At 45.1% G+C, this 20,597-nt stretch overlaps 1 protein-coding gene across 1 annotated transcript; it reads left to right on the top strand.

Moving 5' to 3' along the window:
• Positions 1 to 858: 858 nt before the first annotated feature.
• LOC106596946 (vomeronasal type-2 receptor 1) lies at positions 859 to 18,720 on the top strand. Its single transcript, XM_045687040.1, is given in 15 exon segments — positions 859 to 1,134; positions 1,604 to 1,893; positions 2,137 to 2,431; positions 2,680 to 2,874; positions 3,110 to 3,455; positions 4,639 to 4,706; positions 12,403 to 12,506; positions 13,013 to 13,307; positions 13,699 to 13,988; positions 15,645 to 15,940; positions 16,318 to 16,460; positions 16,924 to 17,269; positions 17,538 to 17,948; positions 17,951 to 18,005; positions 18,007 to 18,720. Coding segments are annotated over 15 exon segments (3,843 nt in total). The 5' UTR covers positions 859 to 873; the 3' UTR covers positions 18,455 to 18,720.
• Positions 18,721 to 20,597: the final 1,877 nt, after the last annotated feature.

Genomic DNA, 20,597 nt, shown 5'->3' with positions numbered 1-20,597 from the left:
TTTAACCCAGAGTAGAGGTAACCTGACCTATGTGGGTCTGTGTGGTGCTGTATTACCCCATCCCTTCTACACATCATGGGAATGAGGCTCTCTCCGTCTCCTGCTCTGGATCCAAGTCTGGCTGGTAGTCTGGTTCTACTACATCTAGCTGTGGTTACTGGTGGGCTCGCCTTGCTCTCGTCTGCCTCTACCTCTGGGCTGGAGTCTGTCAGATGCAGGCTCCAAGGGACCCCTCGTCCTCCGGCGTTCTCCCAGGATGGGGACTTTGTCATCGGGGGTGTTTTCTCCATCCATTACTACATGCACACTGTGGATCACAGCTACACCAGCCTGCCTGAGCCCCTGCAGTGCACAGGGAGTTCAGTGAACGCAAGAGAGAACAGGGGACAGGACTGTGGATGTGTGGGTAGACAGATAAATTGTGTTTTAAAGACAGAGAAACAGTGTGTTTAAAGACAGATTAACAGTGTTTTTAAGACAGATAAAGTGTTTGAAAGAGACAAACAGTGTGTTTAAAGACAGATAAGCAGTGTTTTAAAGAGACAAACAGTGTTTTAAAGACAGGTAAACAGTGTTTTAAAGACAGATTAACAGTGTGTTTAAAAACAGATAAGAAGTGTGTTTGTGTATGAGAGTGTAGTTAAAGCCTACTGTTACAATGGATCACATTTTCAAATGCAGGCTATCCTACAATGTCCTCAATTACAGACAATAAAAGTGTAGGCATATGGGCGGTATGGAAAATAATACTAGATATTTGGCTGTTTGCATTTGGAACATTCTATAGGCTAGTTTATGATTCATCAGGAGGTGCTCACTAACCCATCTTCTATTTACAGTGTGGATTCCCGTGAGTTGCGCTTCTCGCGCGCCATGGTCTTCGCTGTTGAGGAGATTAACAACAGTTCATAACTGCTACCGGGTGTCACGCTTGGTTATCAATTGTACGACTCCTGCTCCTTGGTCCCTATGGCCGTGAAAGTGGCCTTCCAGCTGGCTAACGGCCTGGACCCCATGTTTGATACCGGAGAACAGTGCTCTGGTTCGGCTACAGTGACAGCTATTGTTGGCGAGTCTGCCTCGACGCCTACCATCAGCATGTTGCGCATCATAGGCCAATTCGGCATTCCTCAGGTAAACTCATATGGAAAGAAATCATTCAGCTTCTTTTAATTTAGTGTATTCCTAGTGTATATTCTCCTCTCTTTCAGGAATGAGTTCAACTTTTAATTCCCTGTATTCCAACTGTATTCTCCTCTATTTCAGGAATATACATTTCTGTTTGAAATTATCTGTAGAAAGGTATTTGAACATAGACTGAGGAATATGAGTCTGGAGAACGTCTGGAGGCATTAAAACATGATCTGAGGACTATCTTTCATAGGCTAGGTTGTTATGGAGACCAGGGATTGGTGTCACACTTTTGTGTATCCTTTTCAACCTGGCCTAATGAAAAACAATGAATTGGCTTATTATTATTAATGTCTCTCTAACATCAAACTACATAGCTAAATTTAAAAAATCAGGAAGTAGCCAATACATTAGAGTTGTTAGGCCGACATGATGTTCTTTTTAATGTTTTCGACTGTCTGTTTTTACCCAGGTGAGCCACTATGCCAGCTGTGCTTGTCTGAGTGATAAGAAACAGTATCCAACCTTCTTCAGAACCATCCCCAGTGATAAGTTCCAGGCCGCCGCACTGGCCCACCTCATCAGGCACTTCGGCTGGACCTGGATTGGGGCGGTCCGTTCCGACTCTGACTACGGTAATAACGGGATGGCGGCTTTCCTACAGGCAGCACAAGAGGAAGGCATCTGTGTGGAATATTCTGAAGCCTTCTCCCGTACCAACCCACTCAGCAGAGTGCAACGGGTGGCCGATGTGATCCGCAGGTGATCCATGATTACTTGTGAACTTTTCATTCATACAAATTCAAGACTATATTTATAAAAAATACTACTTTTATTAATTTCTCTCTTTTCCCAAAGCTGATCTGTGAGACCAACATGATTTGCATAGCTTAAACTTGTCAAAAGTGTTGATTAATACTAATGTTCATGTTCACTTCACTGAGACATTCCAATGAATGACAAACATGACCAGCATATTAACCATGATATAATCATGTTCCCCAGCTCCACAGCCCAGGTGGTGGTTGCATTCGTAGCCTCTGGGGACATGAGAATCCTGCTGGAGGAGATGGACCGCCTGCCCTCTCCGCCCCGCCAGTGGATCGGGAGCGAGACCTGGGTCACTAACCCAGATATGCTGCGCTTCGGCCTGTGTGCCGGGGCCATCGGATTTGGCATCCAACGCTCTGTCATCCCCGGCCTCAGGGACTTCCTCCTGGACCTCTCCCCACAGAAGGTGTCCAACTCTCCCATGTTCACTGAGTTCTGGGAGGGAGCCTTTGGCTGTAGACTGGGATAGGTATCTATCTATCCATCCATCCATTCATTCATCCATCCATCCATCCATCCATTAATCTGTCTGTTTTTCTATATATCTTTTTACATGTCTGTCTGTCTGTCTGTCTGTCTGTCTGTCTGTCTGTCTGTCTGTCTGTCTGTCTGTCTGTCTGTCTGTCTGTCTGTCTGTCTGTCTGTCTGTCTGTCTGTCTGTCTGTCTGTCTGTCTGTCTGTCTGTCTGTAGGGACCTCTACAGGTGTTGGTGTTGAGGAGAAGGTGTGTGATGGCAGTGAGGATATACAGCAGCTACAGACCCCCTACACAGATACATCTCAGCTACGTATCACTCACATGGTGTATAAAGCTGTTTACGCCATAGCACACGCCATCCACAGCATTGTTTGCGAAGAGAGAGAAAACTCCACTGTGAACTGTGTCATAAACCTTCATGTGAAGCCAACACAGGTGAATGACAAGACGATTGTATGTCCTGATTGATATGTTTATTTAGACTACATGTATGAAGAACTAGGAGTTCTCATTATACATTATAAATTCTTCTGAAGTAACACGTGTGATAAATATGAGTTGAATTAATGTTCTGTTTCTCTCTCCATCTCTCTTCCATTCTTTCCATCTCTCTTCCCCTTTCTCCTTCTCTCTCGTCCCCTCTCTCTCTCCCTTCCCTTCCAACTCCCAGGTCCTGGAGAGATTGAGGAGGGTGAACTTCTCTCGTAATGGGTACCAGGTGTCTTTCGATGCCAACGGGGACCCAGTGGCCACCTATGAGCTGGTCAACTGGCAGAGACGGGAGAGTGGGAAGATGGAGTTTGTGACAGTGGGGCGCTATGATGCGTCCCTGCCTCCTGACCAGAGGTTTGACATGGAGAGGGAAATCACCTGGGTAAAGAACAGTACACAAGTACCTCTGTCAGTGTGCAGTGAGAGCTGTCCCCGAGGCACTCGTAAGGCTGTACAGAAGGGAAAGCCTGTATGCTGTTATGACTGTATCCAATGTGCAGAGGGAGAGATCAGTAATAAAACAGGTAGGACAATAGGAATCGTTGGCTTAAAACGTGTAGTAATTTCTATCACGGTTTACTAAATAGTGGTTTATTCATATTACCAGCACTACAAAGGTAGTGTCTGTCAATCACGATCCTTTTCTTATTATCTCATGTAAGCTGCACATTAATTGAACATTCTTTATTGTAAACTGACAAAGGAGATAAAGGAGAGTCTTGTTTTTAAAATGGTGTAAAATAGTCATATGTTTGAAAAATTGAAGTTTTTGTATTTTTGAGGAATTTGTAATTCGCGCCACGCCTATCATTGGATATTGGAGCAGGTGTTCCGCTAGCGGAACGTCTAGATGTAAGAGGTTAATGGAGGAGTGGCGGAGTGAGTTTTGGGCCATCTCTGCCCAAGGGATGAACACCGCCCACTCCCCCGGCCGGTCCTGGCAATATGACCGCAGAAACCTACCCACATCCTGGTTTACTCTCTCCACCTGCCCGTTACTCTCGGGGTGAAAACCTGAGGTGAGGCTGACCGAGACCCCAGACGTTCCATGAACGCCCTCCATATCCTGGACGTGACCTGGGGACCCCGATCAGAGAATTTGTTCTCAGGCACCCCGTAGTGTAGGAAGACATGAGTGAACAGGGCCTCCTAAGTCTGTAGGGCCGTAGGGAGACCGGGCACGTCCTTGGCCAAGGTGGACCACAAGTACTTCCCACTAAGACAGCGTACCGTCCGACCGATGCCAGGATGACCAGAGGAGGGTGACGTATGGGCCCAATAGATCAACCGGTCGCAGACAGCAGATGGAACGTACAGACGCCCAGCTGGACACTAGAGAGGAGTGGGCTCTGTACGTAATGCCCGCTCGATGTCGGTGTCCAGCTCCCACACTACCGGTGCCACTAGGCAAGAGGTCGGGAGTATGGGAGTGTGATCCATTGACCACTCCTCTGTGTCATACATCGGGGGCAGTGCTTCTGCCTTAGCGTTCTGGGAACCTGGTCGGTAGGACAGGGTGAACACAAAATGAGTAAAAAACATGGCCCACCTTGCCTGGCGAGGGTTCAGTCTCCTCGCCACCAGGATGTACTCCATATTGCGGTGGTCAGTCCAGATGAGAAAAGGGTGTCTCGCCCCCTCAAGCCAATGTCTCCATGCCTTCAGAGCCTTGACGACAGCCAAAGCTCCCGGTCCCCCACATCATAGTTTCGCTCGCCGGGCTGAACTTCTTCGAAAAGAAGGCACAGGGGCGGAGCGTCGGTGTGAGAGCTTCGGTGAGAGAGCACGGCTCCTATCCCAGCCTCGGACGTATCCACCTCCACTATAAACGCCAAAGAGGGATCTGGATGAGCCAGCACGGGAGCCGAGGTAAACAGAGCCCTCAGGTGACCAAAAGCCCTTACCGCCACAGCCGACCACTGCAATCGCACAGGTCCACCTACTTCACAGGTCCGCTCTACTTCCTTTACCGTGGTGGGAGTCGGCCAATTACGCACGGCTGAAATGCGGTCACTCTCCATCTCCACCCCTGAAGTGGAAATGCGGTACCCTATGAAGGAGACGGACTGTTGGAAGAACAGACATTTCTCAGCCTTCACGTACAGGTCATGCTTCAACAGTCGACCAAGCACCCTGCGCACCAGGGACACATGCTCGGCGCGTGTAGCGGAGTTTATCAGAATGTCGTCGATATACACCACTACACCCTGCCCGTGCAGGTCCCGGAAATTCTCGTCAAAAAAAAACCTGGATGACTGATGGAGCATTCATCAACTCGTACGGCATGACAAGGTCCTCATAGTGCCCTGAGGTGGTACTAAATGCCGTCTTGCACTCGTCCCCCTCCCAGATACGCAGCAGGTTGTATGCACTCCTGAGATCCAATTTTGTGAGGAAGCGCGCCCCGTGCATTGACTCGATCGCACTGGCGATGAGAGGAGCAGGTAGCTGTACCTCACCGTGATCGGATTGATACCCCGATAGTCAATACACGGGTGCAGACCTCCATCCTTCTTCTTCACAAAACATAAACTTGAGGAGGCAGGTGAAGTGGAGGGCTGAATGTATCCCTGCCACAGGGATTCGGAGACATATGTTTCCATAGCCACCGTCACCTCCTGTGACAGAGGATACACATGACTCCTGGGAAGTGCTGCGTCTACGAGGAGATTTATCGCACAATCCCCCCGTCGACGGGGTGGTAATTGAGTCGCCTTCGAGAGCCAAATCGGCATATTCTGAGGGGATGCGCAAGGTGGAGACCTGGTCTGGACTTTCCACCGTAGTCGCACCGATGGAAACCCCTACACACCACCCTGAGCACTTTCGTGACCACCCCTTGATAGTCTTCTGTTGCCACGAAGTAGTGGGGTCATGACAGGCCAACAAGGGTAGGCCCAGCACCACAGGAAATGCAGGAGAATCAATAAGGAAGAGACTGATTCTCTCCTTGTGACCCTCCTGCGTAACCATGTCCAGTGGAGCGGTGGCCTCCCTAATCAGCCCTGACCCTAATGGTCGACTATCTAGGGCGTGCACAGGGAAGGGCATAACCACAGGAACAAGGGGGATCCCTAAACTATGGGCAAATGAAGGGTCAATAAAATTCCCAGATGCGCCTGAATCTACGAGCGCCTTATGCTGGGAATGCAGGGAAAACTCAGGAAATGTAATAAACACATACATGTGAGCAACAGGGGGCTCTGGGTGAGCGTGGTTCCATCTCACCTGGGGTGACACGATAGTGCCCTGCCTGCTTCCTCGACTCTCTGAGAAACCCCCCCAGCACCGACCAGCAGTGTGCCCTCTGCGGCCACAGATGGTGCAGGGAATGGCCCCTCCTCCGGTCGCCCTAAGCGCAGCATCTCCCAGCTCCATGGGCATCGGAGCGGAGCTGCTTGGGGATGGAACTGACAGGCCCCAATCCGGACGTCCGCGGGTAGCAAGGTTGTCCAGCCGGATGGACAGGTCCACCAGCTGGTCCAACGTGAGGGTGGTGTCTAGGCAGGCCAGATCCCGACGGGCGTCCTCGCTCAGACTGCACCGGTAGTGATCAATCAGGGCCCTGTCGTTCCATCCCGCGCTGGCGGCCAGGGTCCGGAAGTCCAAAGTGAAATCCTGTGCACTCCTCGTCCCCTGCCTCAGGTGGAACAAACGTTCACCTGCCGCTCGACCCTCAGGCGAGTGCATGAAAACTGCCCGAAAGCGGTGGGTGAACTCTGCGTAATGGTCCAATGGCGCCACATCTCCTTCCCTCCATACGGCGTTGGCCCACTCCAGGGCTTTGCCTAAGAGGTAGGAGCCGAGGGTGGACACACTCTCACGTCCCGAAGGAGCCGGGTGGACGGTCGCCAGGTAGTGTTCCAGCTGGAGTAGGAACCCCTGGCATCCGGCAGCCGTCCCATCATACTCCCTCTGGAGTGCGAGCCAAATCCCACTGGGACCGGGTGAAGGAGGGGGGTCTGCTGTAGTGGGGCTGGTGGGGGCGCTTGAAGACCTCCTCCTCTCTCCTAACGATCTATCGTCTGCAACACTCGATCCATGGTGGTGCCCAGACGTTGCAAAAGGGTCGAGTGCTGCTGGACGCACTCCTCTACTGCCACAGTGAGGGTGTCTGCTCCTGCTGACTCCATTCAAGGAGATTGATTCTGTAATGAGCCTGTGTGTAGCTGGTGTAGAGGAGTCAGGCGCAGGACAGCAGATATAAGTAATAAATGTAATTTAATCAAAGAATCAATAATACAATGCAATAATCTAGGGCACAATAACGGACCGTATTAAATGCAAACAATCACTCACAAACAAACATGGGGGAACAGAGGGTTAAATATTGGACAAGTAAATGGGGGAATGAAACCAGGTGTGTAAGACAAGGACAAAACAAATGGAAAATAAAAAGTGGATCGGCGATGGCTAGAAGGCTGGTGACGTTGACCACCGAATGCCGCCCGAACAAGGAGAGGGACCGACTTCAGAAGTAGTAGTGACAGGGAGCAATTTCCAAACGCCTGAAGCAACCACGTTCATCTGTACAAACAATAAAACGCAAGTAAAAACACCATGGGACCACGCAGGCGTCGTACAGCTCAGGAAGAAGACGCGTTCTGTCTCCTTGAGATTAACGTACTTTGGTGTGAAAAGTGCAAATCAATCCCAGAACAACAGCAAAGGACCTTGTGAAGATGCTGGAGGAAACAGGTACGAAAGTATCTTTTTCCACAGTAAAACGAGTCCTATATCGACATAACCTGAAAGGCCGCTCAGCAAGGAAGAAGCCACTGCTCCAAAACCACCATAGAAATGCCAGACTACGGTTTGCAACTGCACATGGGGACAAAGATCGTGACCATCGTTATGTTTGGAGGAAAAAGGAGGAGGCTTGCAAATCGAAGAAGACCATCCCAACCGTGAAGCATGGGGGTGGCAGAATCATGTTGTTGGGTTGCTTTGCTGCAAGAGGGACTGGTGCACTTCAAAAAATAGATGGCATCATGAAGATGGAAAATTATGTGGATATATTGAAGCAACATCTCAAGACATCAGTCAGGAAGTTAAAGCTTGGTTGCAAATGGGTATTCCAAATGGACAGTGACTTCAAGCATACTTCCAAAGTTGTGGCAAAATGGCCTAAGGACAACAAAGTCAAGGTATTGGAGTGGTCATCACAAAGCCCTGACCTCAATGCAATAGAACATTTGTGGGAAGAACTGAAAAAGCGTGTGCGAGCTAGGAGGCCGACAAACCTGACTCAGTTACACCAGCTCTGTGAGGAGGAATGGGCCAAAATTCACCCAACTTATTGTGGGAAGCTTGTGGAAGGCTACCCAAAACGTTCGACCCAAGTTAAACAATTTGAAGGTAATGCTACCAAATACTAATTGAGTGCATGTAAACTTCTGACCCACTGGGAATGTAATGAAAGAAATGAAAGCTGAAATTAGTCATTTTCTCTAGAATATTCTGACTTTTCACATTCTTAAAATAAAGTGGTGATCCTCAGTGACCAAAGACAGGGAATCTTTATTTGGATTAACACCTGTTGAGGACAGACGTTCCGCTAGCGGAACCCCCTAGCCAACATCCAATGGAACAGCACGGCGCGAAAAACAAATCTCAAAAATCAAAAAATTTCAATTTCTCAAACATACGACTATTTTACACCATTTTAAAGATACACATTTCCTTAATCCAACCACATTGTCCGATTTCAAAAAGGCTTTACAGCGAAAGCAAAACATTAGATTGTGTTAACTTACATCTAGACGTTCCGCTAGCGGAACACCTGCTCCAATATCGAATGATGGGCGTGGCGCGAAATACAAACTCCTCGAAAAATCCGAAAACTTCAATTTTTCAAACATATGACTATTTTACAGCATTTTAAAGACAAGACTCTCCTTTATCTAACCACACTGTCTGATTTCAAAAAGGCTTTACAACGAAAGCAAAACATTAGATTATGTCAGCAGAGTACCCAGCCAGAAATAATCAGACACCCATTTTTCAAGCTAGCATATAATGTCACAAAAACCAAAACCACAGCTAAATGCAGCACTAACCTTTGATGATCTTCATCAGATGACACTCCTAGGACATTATGTTATACAATACATGCATGTTTTGTTCAATCAAGTACATATTTATATCAAAAAACAGCTTTTTACATTAGCATGTGACGTTCAGAACTAGCATTCACACCGAACACTTCCGGTGAATTTACTAAATTACTCATGATAAACGTTCACAAAAAACATAACAATTATTTTAAGAATTATAGATACAGAACTCCTTTATGCAATCGCGTTGTCCGATTTTAAAATAGCTTTTCGGTGAAAGCACATTTTGCAATATTCTGAGTAGATAGCTCGCCATCACGGGCTAGCTATTTTGACACCCACCAAGTTTGGTACTCACCAAACTCAGATTTACTATAAGAAAAATTTGATTACCTTTGCTGTTCTTCGTCAGAATGCACTCCCAGGACTTCTACTTCAACAACAAATGTTGGTTTGGTTCCAAATAATCCATAGTTATATCCAAATAGCGGCGTTTTGTTTGTGCGTTCAAGACTCTATCCGAAGGGTAACGAAGGGTGACGCACGGACGCGTATCGTGACAAAAAAAATTCAAAATATTCCATTACCGTACTTCGAAGCATGTCAAACGCTGTTTAAAATCAATTTTTATGCGATTTTTCTCATAAAATAGCGATAAAATTCCGACAGGGAGTCGTTGTTTTCGTTCAAAGACTGATAATCTAAAATGGACTCTTCACTTGCATGTGCACACCCGTCTCATTGTTCTCAGATCGACCACTTACCAAATGCGATACTGTTTTTCAGCCATGGGCTGCAAAGTCATCATTCAACGTTCTGGCGCCTTCTGAGAGCCTATGGGAGCCTTAGAAAATGTCACGTTACAGCAGAGATCCTTTGTTTTGGATAGAGATGACAAAGAAGGCCAAGAAATGGTCAGACAGGGTTCTTCCTGTACAGAATCTTCTCAGGTTTTGGCCTGCCATTTGAGTTCTGTTATACTCACAGACACCATTCAAACAGTTTTAGAAACTTTGGAGTGTTTTCTATCCAAAGCTACTCATTATATGCATATTCTAGTTTCTGGGCAGGAGTAATAACCAGATTAAATCGGGTACGTTTTTTATCCGGCCGTGAAAATACTGCCCCCTATCCATAACAAGTTAAGAGAATACATAGACAAAAATAACAACACAGCCATTTTCCAAGCAAGGATATATGTCACAAAAACCCAAAACACAGCTAAATGAAGCACTAACCTTTGATGATCTTCATCAGATGACACTCCTAGGACATCATGTTACACAATACATGTATGTTTTGTTTGATAAAGTTCATATTTATATCCAAAAACAGCATTTTACATTGGCACATGATGTTCAGAAAATGTATTCCCACCATAAACTTCTGGTGAATTTACAAAAATACTCATCATAAACGTTGACAAAATATAACAATTATTTTAAGAATTATAGATACAGTACTCCTTTATGCAACCGCTGTGTCAGATTTTAAAATATCTTTATGGAGAAAGCACATTTTTTCAATATTCTGAGTACATAGCTCGCCATCACAGCAAGCTATACAGACACCCGCCAAGTTCGGTGTCACCTAAACTCAGAATTAATATTATAAATATTCTCTTACCTTTGCTGATCTTCGTCAGAATGCACTCCCAGGACTGCTACTTCCACAAGAAATGTTGTTTTTGTTTGAAATAATCCATATTTATGTTCAAATACCTCTGTTTTGTTCGTGCGTACAGAGCACTATCCAAAGGCATAACACGCGAGTGCAGTACCAGAGACGAAAAGTCAAAATGTTCCATTACGTTCTTAGAAGCATGTCAAATGCTGTTTAAAGTAATCCTTCTAACCCCCCCTTAAAAGATTTAGATGCACTATGGTAAAGTGGTTGTTCCACTGGATATTATAAGGTGAATGCACCAATTTGTAAGTCGCTCTGGATAAGAGCGTCTGCTAAATGACTTAAATGTAAATGTAAATGTTAAAATCAATCTTTATGGTATTTTTTACGTAAAAATGCGCTAATATTCCAACTCGGACAATAGCATATTAATTCAAGAAGAAAAAGAAGGAACAGCACGATCGTGGGATTGCGCATATCCAATCCCTTTGTCCCCCGATATCGTTCAGACAGGCCACTTCCTGCTTGAAATCTTCTCAGGTTTTGGCCTGCCATATGAGTTCTGTTATACTCACAGACACCATTCAAACAGTTTTAGAAACCTTAGGGTGTTTTATATCCAAAGCCAATAATTATATGCATATTCTAGTTACTGGGCAGGAGTAGTAACCAGATTATATCGGGTACGTTTTTTATCCAGCCGTGTCAATACTGCCCCCTAGCCCTAACAGGTTAAATGTCAGGAATTTTGAAAAACTGAGTTTAAATGTATTTGGCTAAGGTGAATGTAAACTTCATACTTCACCTGTAAGTGAGGCAACGTGCCCAGAGGACTATACTGTAGGGTAAATATAAGAGAGGAAGCGTACCAAGAGGACTAGACTTTAGAATAAATTCTGTGTATTGCCAGCATGCCAAGAGGACTAGACTGTTGGGGAAATACTGAATAGAGCCAGCTTGCAAAGAGGACTAGATTGTAGGTTAAATATAATTTTGGCAACATGCCAAATGGACTAGACTGTCGCAGAATTACTGTGAAGAGACAGCGTGCCTGGAGGACGAGACTATAGAGGAAATATAAGTGAGGCAAAGTGCCAAATGAACTAGACAGTGGGTTAAATACTGTGCAGAGCCAGCGTGCCAAGAGGCCTAGACTGTTGGGTAAATACTGTGTAGAGCCAGCGTACCAAGAGGACTAGACTGTAGAGGAAATATAAGTGAGGCAAAGTGCCAAATGAACTAGACAGTGGGGTAAATACTGTCAGAGCCAGCGTGCCAAGAGGACTAGACAGTAAGGGAAATATTAGAGAGGCTCATGGTTATTGTGTGTCTAATGTATGTTTATGTCTATCTAAACCATTACAGTCAACGTAGTTCTGATTCTGGTGCATAAACTCTCTATAGCTGAAAGAAGAAGGACCTGACTGGGTGAGCAGAGCAGCCTCTAACCCCTCCCTTCCTGGCATGGCCATACCCACAGTGTGGCCCCCAGAGGAATCCCCACAGAGGTACGGTGGGTATTTAACCAAGAGTAGAGAGGTAACCTGACCTATGTGGGTCTGTCTGGCGCTGTGCTACCCCATACCTTCCACACATCAGGGGAATGAGGCTCTCTCTGGCTCCTGCTCTGGATCCAAGTCTGGCTGGTTGTCTGGTTCTACTACATCTAGCTGTGATGGCTGGTGGGCTCGCCTTGCTCACATCTGCCTCTACCTCTACATCTGCCTCTGGGCTGGAGTCTGTCAGATGCAGGCTCCAAGAAACCCCTCGTCCTCCGGCGTTCTCCCAGGACGGGGACTTTGTCATCGGGGGTGTTTTCTCCATCCATTACTACATGCACACTGTGGATCACAGCTACACCAGCATGCCTGAGCCCCTGCAGTGCACAGGGAGGTCAGTGAGCGCAAGAGGGATCAGGGGACAGGACTGTGGCTGTGTGGGTAGACAGATAAATTGTGTTTTAAAGAAAGAGAAACAATGTGTTTAAAGACCGATAAACAGTGTTTTTAAAGACAGAGACAGTGTGTTAAAAGAAAGATAAACAATGTGTTTAAAGAAGATAATCAGTGTTTTAAAGACAGATAAACAGTGTTATAAAGACAGGTAAACAATGTTTTAAAGACAGATAAAAAGTGTGTTTAAAGACAGATTAACAGTGTGTTTAAAGACATAAAAAGTGTGTTTGTGTCTGAGATAATAGGGAAAGACTACTCTTACAAAGGATCACATTTTCAACTGCAGGCTATCCTACAATGTCCTCAATTACAGACAACAAAAGTGTAGGCATATAGACGGTGTGGAAAATAATACTAGATATTAGGCTGTTTGCCATGGTAACATTCTATAAGCTAGTTTATGATTCGTCAGGAGGTGCTCACTAACCCATCTTCTATTTACAGTATGGATTCCCGTCAGTTGCGTTTCTCGCGCGCCATGATCTTCGCAGTTGAGGAGATAAACAACAGTTCATACCTGCTACCGGGTGTCACACTTGGTTATCAAGTGCACGACTCCTGCAACTCGGTCCCTATGGCCGTGAAAGTGGCCTTCCAGCTGGCTAATGGCCTGGACCCCATGTTTGATACCGGAGAACAGTGCTCGGGGTCGGCTACAGTGACAGCTATCATTGGCGAGTCTGCCTCCACGCCTACCATCAGCATGTTGCGCATCATCGGCCCTTTAGGCATTCCTCAGGTAAACTCCCGTGGAAAGAAATCATTCAGCTTCTTTTAATTCCCTGTATTCCAATTGTATTCTCCTCTCTTTCAGGAATGTACATTTCTGTGTGAAATTATGTGTAGAAAGGTATTTGAACATAGACTGAGGAATATGAGTCTGGAGAACGTCTGGAGGCATTAAAACATGATCTGAGGACTATCTTTCATAGGCTAGGTTGTTATGGGAGACCAGAGATTGGTGTCACACTTTTGTGTATCCTATTCATTCTGGCCTAATGAAAAACAATGAATTGGCTTATTATTATTAATGTCTCCCTAACATCAAACTACATAGATAAATAAAAAAAGCAGGAAGCAGGCCGACATTATGTTCTTTCTCATGTTTTCGACTGTCTGTTTTTATCTAGGTGAGTCACTCTTCCACCTGTGCGTGTCTGAGTGATAAGAAACAGTATCCAACCTTCTTCAGAACCATCCCCAGTGACCAGTTCCAGGCTGCCGCTCTGGCCCACCTCATCAGGCACTTCGGCTGGACCTGGATTGGGGCGGTCCGTTCCGACTCTGACTACGGTAATAACGGGATGGCGGCTTTCCTACAGGCAGCACAAGAGGAAGGCATCTGTGTGGAGTATTCTGAAGCCTTCTACCGTACCAACCCACTCAGCAGAGTGCAACGGGTGGCCGACGTGATCCGCAGGTGATCCATGATTACTTGTGAACTTTTCATTCACACAAATGCAAGACTATATTAAAACAACACTATTATTGTTAATTTATCTCTTTTCCCAAAGATGATCTGTGAGACCAACATGATATGCATATCTTAACCTCTCTAGGGTAGGTGGCACCAAATCGTCCCACCTACGTAACAGCCAGTGTAATCCCGTGGCGCGATATTCAAAAACCTCAAAAATGCAAAAACTTCAATTTTTCAAACATATGACTATTTTACACCATTTTAAAGACAAGACTCTCGTTAATCTAACCACACTGTCCGATTTCAAAAAGGCTTTACAACGAAAGCAAAACATTAGATTATGTCAGCAGAGTACCCAGCCAGAAATAATCAGACACCCATTTTTCAAGCTAGCATATAATGTCACATAAACCCAAACCACAGCTAAATGCAGCACTAACCTTTGGTGATCTTCATCAGATGACACTCCTAGGACATTATGTTATACAATATATGCATGTTTTGTTCAATCAAGTTCATATTTATATCAAAAACCAGCTTTTTACATTAGCATGTGACTAGCATGTGACTAGCATTCCCACCGAACACTGCCGGTGAATTTACTAAATTACTCACGATAAACGTTCACAAAAAGCATAACAATTATTTTAAGAATTATAGATACAGAACTCCTCTATGCACTCGATATGTCCGATTTTAAAATAGCTTTTCGGTGAAAGCACATTTTGCAATATTCTCAGTAGATAGCCCGGCATCACAGGGCTAGCTATTTTGACACCCAGCAAGTTTAGCACTCACCAAAGTCAGCTTTACTATAAGAAAAATGTTATTACCTTTGCTGTCTTCGTCAGAATGCACTCCCAGGACTTCTACTTCAATAACAAATGTTGGTTTGGTTCCAAATAATCCATAGTTATATCCAAACAGCGGCGTTTTGTTCGTGCGTTCAAGACACTATCCAAAAGGGTAAATAAGGGTGACGAACATGGTGCAATTCGTGACAAAAAAAATCTAAATATTCCATTACCGTACTTCGAAGCATGTCAACCGCTAAAAAAGCGAAAATATTCCGACCGGGAATCTGCGTTTAGGTAAACAGACGAAAGAAAATAAAGCATTCGGTCGACTCGGGCATGCGCCTAAGCCCATAGTACTCTGATCGGCCACTTGCCAAAAGCAATAATGTGTTTCAGCCAGAGGCTGCCTCGATATCGTTCAGGTTTTTCCCGGGCTCTGAGAGCCTATGGGAGCCGTAGGAAGTGTCACGTTAGAGCAAAGATCCTCAGTTTTCAATAAAAAGAGCCAAGATGAAACACAACTTGTCAGACAGGCCACTTCCTGCATGGAATCTTCTCAGGTTTTGGCCAGCCATTTGAGTTATGTTATACTCACAGACACCATTCAAACAGTTTTAGGGTGTTTTCTATCCAAAGCGAATAATTATATGCATATTCTAGTTACTGGGCAGGAGTAGTAACCAGATTAAATCGGGTACGTTTTTTATCCGGCCGTTTCAATACTGCCCACTAGCCCTAACAGGTTAAGCTTGTCAAAGTGTTGATTAATACTAATGTTCATGTTCACTTCACTGAGACATTCCATTGAATGACAACCATGACCGGCATATTAAGCATGTGATATAATCATGTTCCCCAGCTCCACAGCCCGGGTGGTGGTTGCATTCGTATCCTCTTGGGACATGCGAACCCTGCTGGAGGAGATGGACCGCCTGCCCTCTCCCCCCCGCCAGTGGATCGGGAGTGAGTCCTGGGTCACTAACCCAGATATGCTGCGCTTCGGCCTGTGTGCCGGGGCCATCGGATTTGGCATCCAACGCTCTGTCATCCCCGGCCTCAGGGACTTCCTCCTGGACCTCTCCCCACAGAAGGTGTCCAACTCTCCCCTGCTCACAGAGTTCTGGGAGGGAGCCTTTGGCTGTAGGCTGGGGAAAGGTATCTATCTATCTATCTATCTATCTATCTATCTATCTATCTATCTATCTATCTATCTATCTATCTATCTATCTATCTATCTATCTATCTATCTATCTATCTATCTATCTATCTATCTATCTATCTATCTATCTATCCATTCATCATCCGTCTGTCTGTCTGTCTGTCTGTCTGTCTGTCTGTCTGTCTGTCTGTCTGTCTGTCTGTCTGTCTGTCTGTCTGTCTGTCTGTCTGTCTGTCTGTCTGTCTGTCTGTCTGTCTGTCTGTCTGTCTGTCTGTCTGTCTGTCTGTCTGTCTGTCTGTCTGTCTGTCTGTCTGTCTGTCTGTCTGTCTGTCTGTTGCTCTCTCTCTCTGTCTGTCTGTATGGACCTCTACAGGTGTTGGGGTTGAGGAGAAGGTGTGTGATGGCAGTGAGGATATACAGCAGCTACAGGTCCCCTACACAGATACATCTCAGCTGCGTGTCACTAACATGGTGTATAAAGCTGTTTATGCCATAGCACACGCCATCCACAGCATTGTTTGTGAAGAGAGAGGAAACTCCACTGTGAACTGTGACAAAAACCTTAATGTGAAGCAAACACAGGTGAATGACAAGTCTATACTATAATTTCCTGATAAATATGTTTATTTAGACTACAAGTATGAAGGCCAAGGAGTTCTCATTATACTTTAAAACTTCTTCTAAAGTAACACATCTGATAAATATGAGTTGAATTAATGTTCTGTTTCTCTCTCTGCCTCTCTCCATCTCTCTTCCCTTCTCTCCATTTCTCTCTTTCCATCTTTCTTCCCTCTCTCCATCTCTCATCTCTCTCTTCCCCTCTCTGCATTAATCTCTCCATCTCTCATCTACTCACCTCTCTCTCTCCATCTCTCATCCCTTCACTCATCTCTCTTCCCTTATCTCCACCTTTCTTCAACTCTCTCCTTCTCTCTCGTCCCCGTTCTCTTTCTCTCTCTCTTGCTCTTCCAACCCCCAGGTCCTGGAGAGATTGAGGAGGGTGAACTTCTCTCGTAATGGGTACCAGGTGTCTTTCGATGCCAACGGGGACCCAGTGGCCACCTATGAGCTGGTCAACTGGCAGAGACGGGAGAGTGGGAAGATGAAGTTTGTGACAGTGGGGCGCTATGATGCGTCCCTGGCTCCTGACCAGAGGCTTGACATCGAGAAGGAAATCACCTGGGTAAAGAACAGTACACAAGTACCTGTGTCAGTTTGCAGTGAGAGCTGTCCCCCAGGCACTCGTAAGGCTATACAGAAAGGAAAGCCTGTATGCTGTTATGACTGTATCCAATGTGGAGAGGGAGAGATCAGTAATAACACAGGTAGGACAATAGGAATAGTTGGCATAAAATGTGTAGTAATTTCTATCACGGTTAACTAAGTAGTGGTTTATTCATATTACCAGCACTACAAAGGTAGTGTCTGTCAATCATGTTCCTGTTCTTATTATCTCATGTAAGCTGCACATTAATTCAACATTCTTTATTGTAAACTGACAAAGTGCAGCATTGTGGGACATGTATTTGTAAATAAATAAAACCTGAATCTATTATTATTAACATTTGATGTCTGTTATTTTGTCCTGGTCAGATTCTTCAGACTGTCTGATCTGTCCCGAGGAGTACTGGCCCAACGCTGAGAGAGACCGCTGTATCCTTAAGCCTGTGGAGTTCCTGTCCTTCCACGAGGTCCTCGGAATCATCCTGACCGCCTGCTCTGTGGGCGGGGCTTGTCTGGCCATTGCTACGGCAACCATCTTCTACCGCCACCGGACTTCAGCCATCGTCAGGGCCAACAACTCTGAGCTGAGCTTCCTGCTTCTCTTCTCCTTGACTCTGTGTTTTCTGTGTTCTCTTACCTTCATTGGCCGGCCCTCTGAATTGTCCTGTATGCTGCGTCACACAGTGTTTGGGATCACCTTCGTACTCTGCATCTCTTGTGTTCTGGGGAAAACAATAGTGGTGTTGATGGCCTTCAGGGCTACGCTTCCAGCCAGTAATGTCATGAAATGGTTTGGTCCTCCACAGCAGAGATTGACTGTAGTGTCCTTCACATTTGTCCAGGCTTTGATATGCACTCTGTGGTTGGTCCTGTCCCCTCCCTTCCCCATTAAAAACCTCACTACCTACAAGGAAAAGATCATTCTTGAGTGTGATGTGGGTTCAGCTATTGGTTTCTGGGCTGTGTTGAGCTATATTGGTCTCCTGGCTCTCTTGTGCTTTGTGCTGGCTTTTCTGGCTCGGAAGCTGCCTGATAACTTCAATGAGGCCAAATTCATCACCTTCAGCATGCTCATATTCTGTGCAGTCTGGATCACCTTTATCCCAGCTTATGTCAGCTCTCCTGGGAAGTTCACAGTAGCTGTGGAGATCTTTGCCATCATCACCTCTAGCTTTGGGTTGTTCTTTCTATTATTTGTTCCTAAATGCTTTATTATTCTGTTCAGGCCGGAGAAGAACACCAAGAAACACCTTATGGAGAAGACATCCAATGATATACGTTATTAAGAAATGATTGAGGGGAAAATACATTGTAGCGTTCAGTTATATGGTGAATTATATAGTTAGGTAGGACTACTCTGAAAGAGATGACCAACAATTTAGCATCTAATCATTGGTAACATTGTAATGAGTAACTTGACACAGGTTCACTTTAGATATTCCAATGTTATGAGAGATTGTTCAAATCTAGAGTATTTAAATCTAATTTGACCTGCTAAATGATGTGATTAGCAGTAGCCTACAGAGTGGAACCACTTCCATGTTGTTTGGAGAAAAGCTTTATTCCTATATGAATTGATATAACATTGAAGTGCATGTGTTCAGTTGATATTGTAATTCATCATATTATGTATTATAATAACATAATAAACATTTTCATACACAGTTGAAGTCGGAAGTTTACATACAATTAGGTTGGAGTGATTAATTAAGTTTCACATTGGAATAAATTCGTGGAACTCAATATCCACTGCACCTTGGTCCCGTTCTTAATACAACCCTGACAAGTACGCAAGTATAAACACCATGGGACCACGCAGGCATCATACCGCTCAGGAAGAAGATGCGTTCTGTCTCCTAGAGATTAACGTACTTTGGTGCGAAAAGTGCAAATCAATCCCAGAACAACAGCAAAGGACCTTGTGAAGATGCTGGAGGAAACAGGTACGAAAGTATCTGTATCCACAGTAAAACGAGTACTATATCGACATAACCTGAAAGGCCGCTCAGTAAGGAAGATGCCACTGCTCCAAAACCACCATAAAAATGCTAGACTACGGTTTGCAACTGCACATGTGGACAAAGATAGTGACATTCGTTATGTTTGGAGGAAAAAGTGGGAGGCTTGCAAGCCGAAGAACATCATCCCGATCGTGAAGCACGGGGGTGGCAGCATCATGTTGTGGGGTTGCTTTGCTGCAGGAAGGACTGGTGCACTTCACAAAATAGATGGCATCATGAGGATTGAAAATTATGTGGATATGATGAAACAACATCTCAAGACATCAGTCAGGAAGTTAAAACTTCGTTCCAAATGAACAGTGACCCCAAACATACTTCCAAAGTTGTAACAAAAATGGCCTAAGGACAACAAAGTCAAGGTATTGGAGTGGTCATCACAAAGCCCTGACCTCAATGCAATAGAACATTTGTGGGAAGAACTGAAAAAGCGTGTGCGAGCTAGGAGGCCGACAAACCTGACTCAGTTACACCAGCTCTGTGAGGAGGAATGGGCCAAAATTCACCCAACTTATTGTGGGAAGCTTGTGGAAGGCTACCCAAAACGTTTGACCCAAGTTAAACAATTTAAAGGCAATGCTTCCAAATACTAATTGAGTGTATGTAAACATCTGACCCACTGGGAATGTGATGAAAGAAATAAAAGCCAAAATAAATCATTTTATCTGCTATTATTCTGACTTTTCACATTCTTAAAATAAAGTGGTGATCCTAACTGACCTAAGGCAGGGAATTTTTACTTGGATTTAATGTCAGGAATTTTGAAAAACTGAGTTTAAATGTATTTGGCAATGTTGAATGTAAACTTCTGACTTCAACTGTAAGTGAGGCAAAGTGCCAAGAGGACTAGACTGTGGGGGAAATATATGAGAGGAAGCGTACCATGAGGACTAGACTTAAGAATAAATACTGTGTACTACCAGCGTGCCAAGAGTAATAGATTGTAGGGGAAATACTGAGTCGAGCCATCTTGCAAAGAGGACTAGATTTTAGGGGAAATATAATTGAGGCAAAGTGCCAAATGGACTAGACTGTAACAAAAATACTGTGAAGAGCAAAAGTGCCTAGAGGACTAGACTGTTGGGTAAATACTGAGTAGTGCCAGCATACCAAGAGGACTAGACTGTAGAGGAAATATAAGTGAGGCAAAGTGACAAATGGACTACACAGTAGGGGAAATACTGTGTAGAGCCAACTTGCCAAGAGGACTAGACTGTAGAGGAATAACTGTATAGAGCCAGCATACCAAGAAGACAAGACAGTTGAGGAAATACTGTGCAGAGCCAGCGTGCCAAGAGGACTAGACTGTAGAGGAAATATAAGTGAGGCAAAGTGCCAAGTGGACTAGACGATAGGGGAAATACTGTGCAGAGCCAGTGTGCCAAGAGGACTAGAAAGTAAGGGAAATGGT

This window comes from Salmo salar, chromosome ssa09, assembly GCF_905237065.1.
Source record: "Salmo salar chromosome ssa09, Ssal_v3.1, whole genome shotgun sequence".
Classification (NCBI taxonomy): domain Eukaryota; kingdom Metazoa; phylum Chordata; class Actinopteri; order Salmoniformes; family Salmonidae; genus Salmo; species Salmo salar.
Note: the sequence above shows the minus strand (reverse complement) of the source record. Positions and strands in the feature narration are given on the sequence as shown.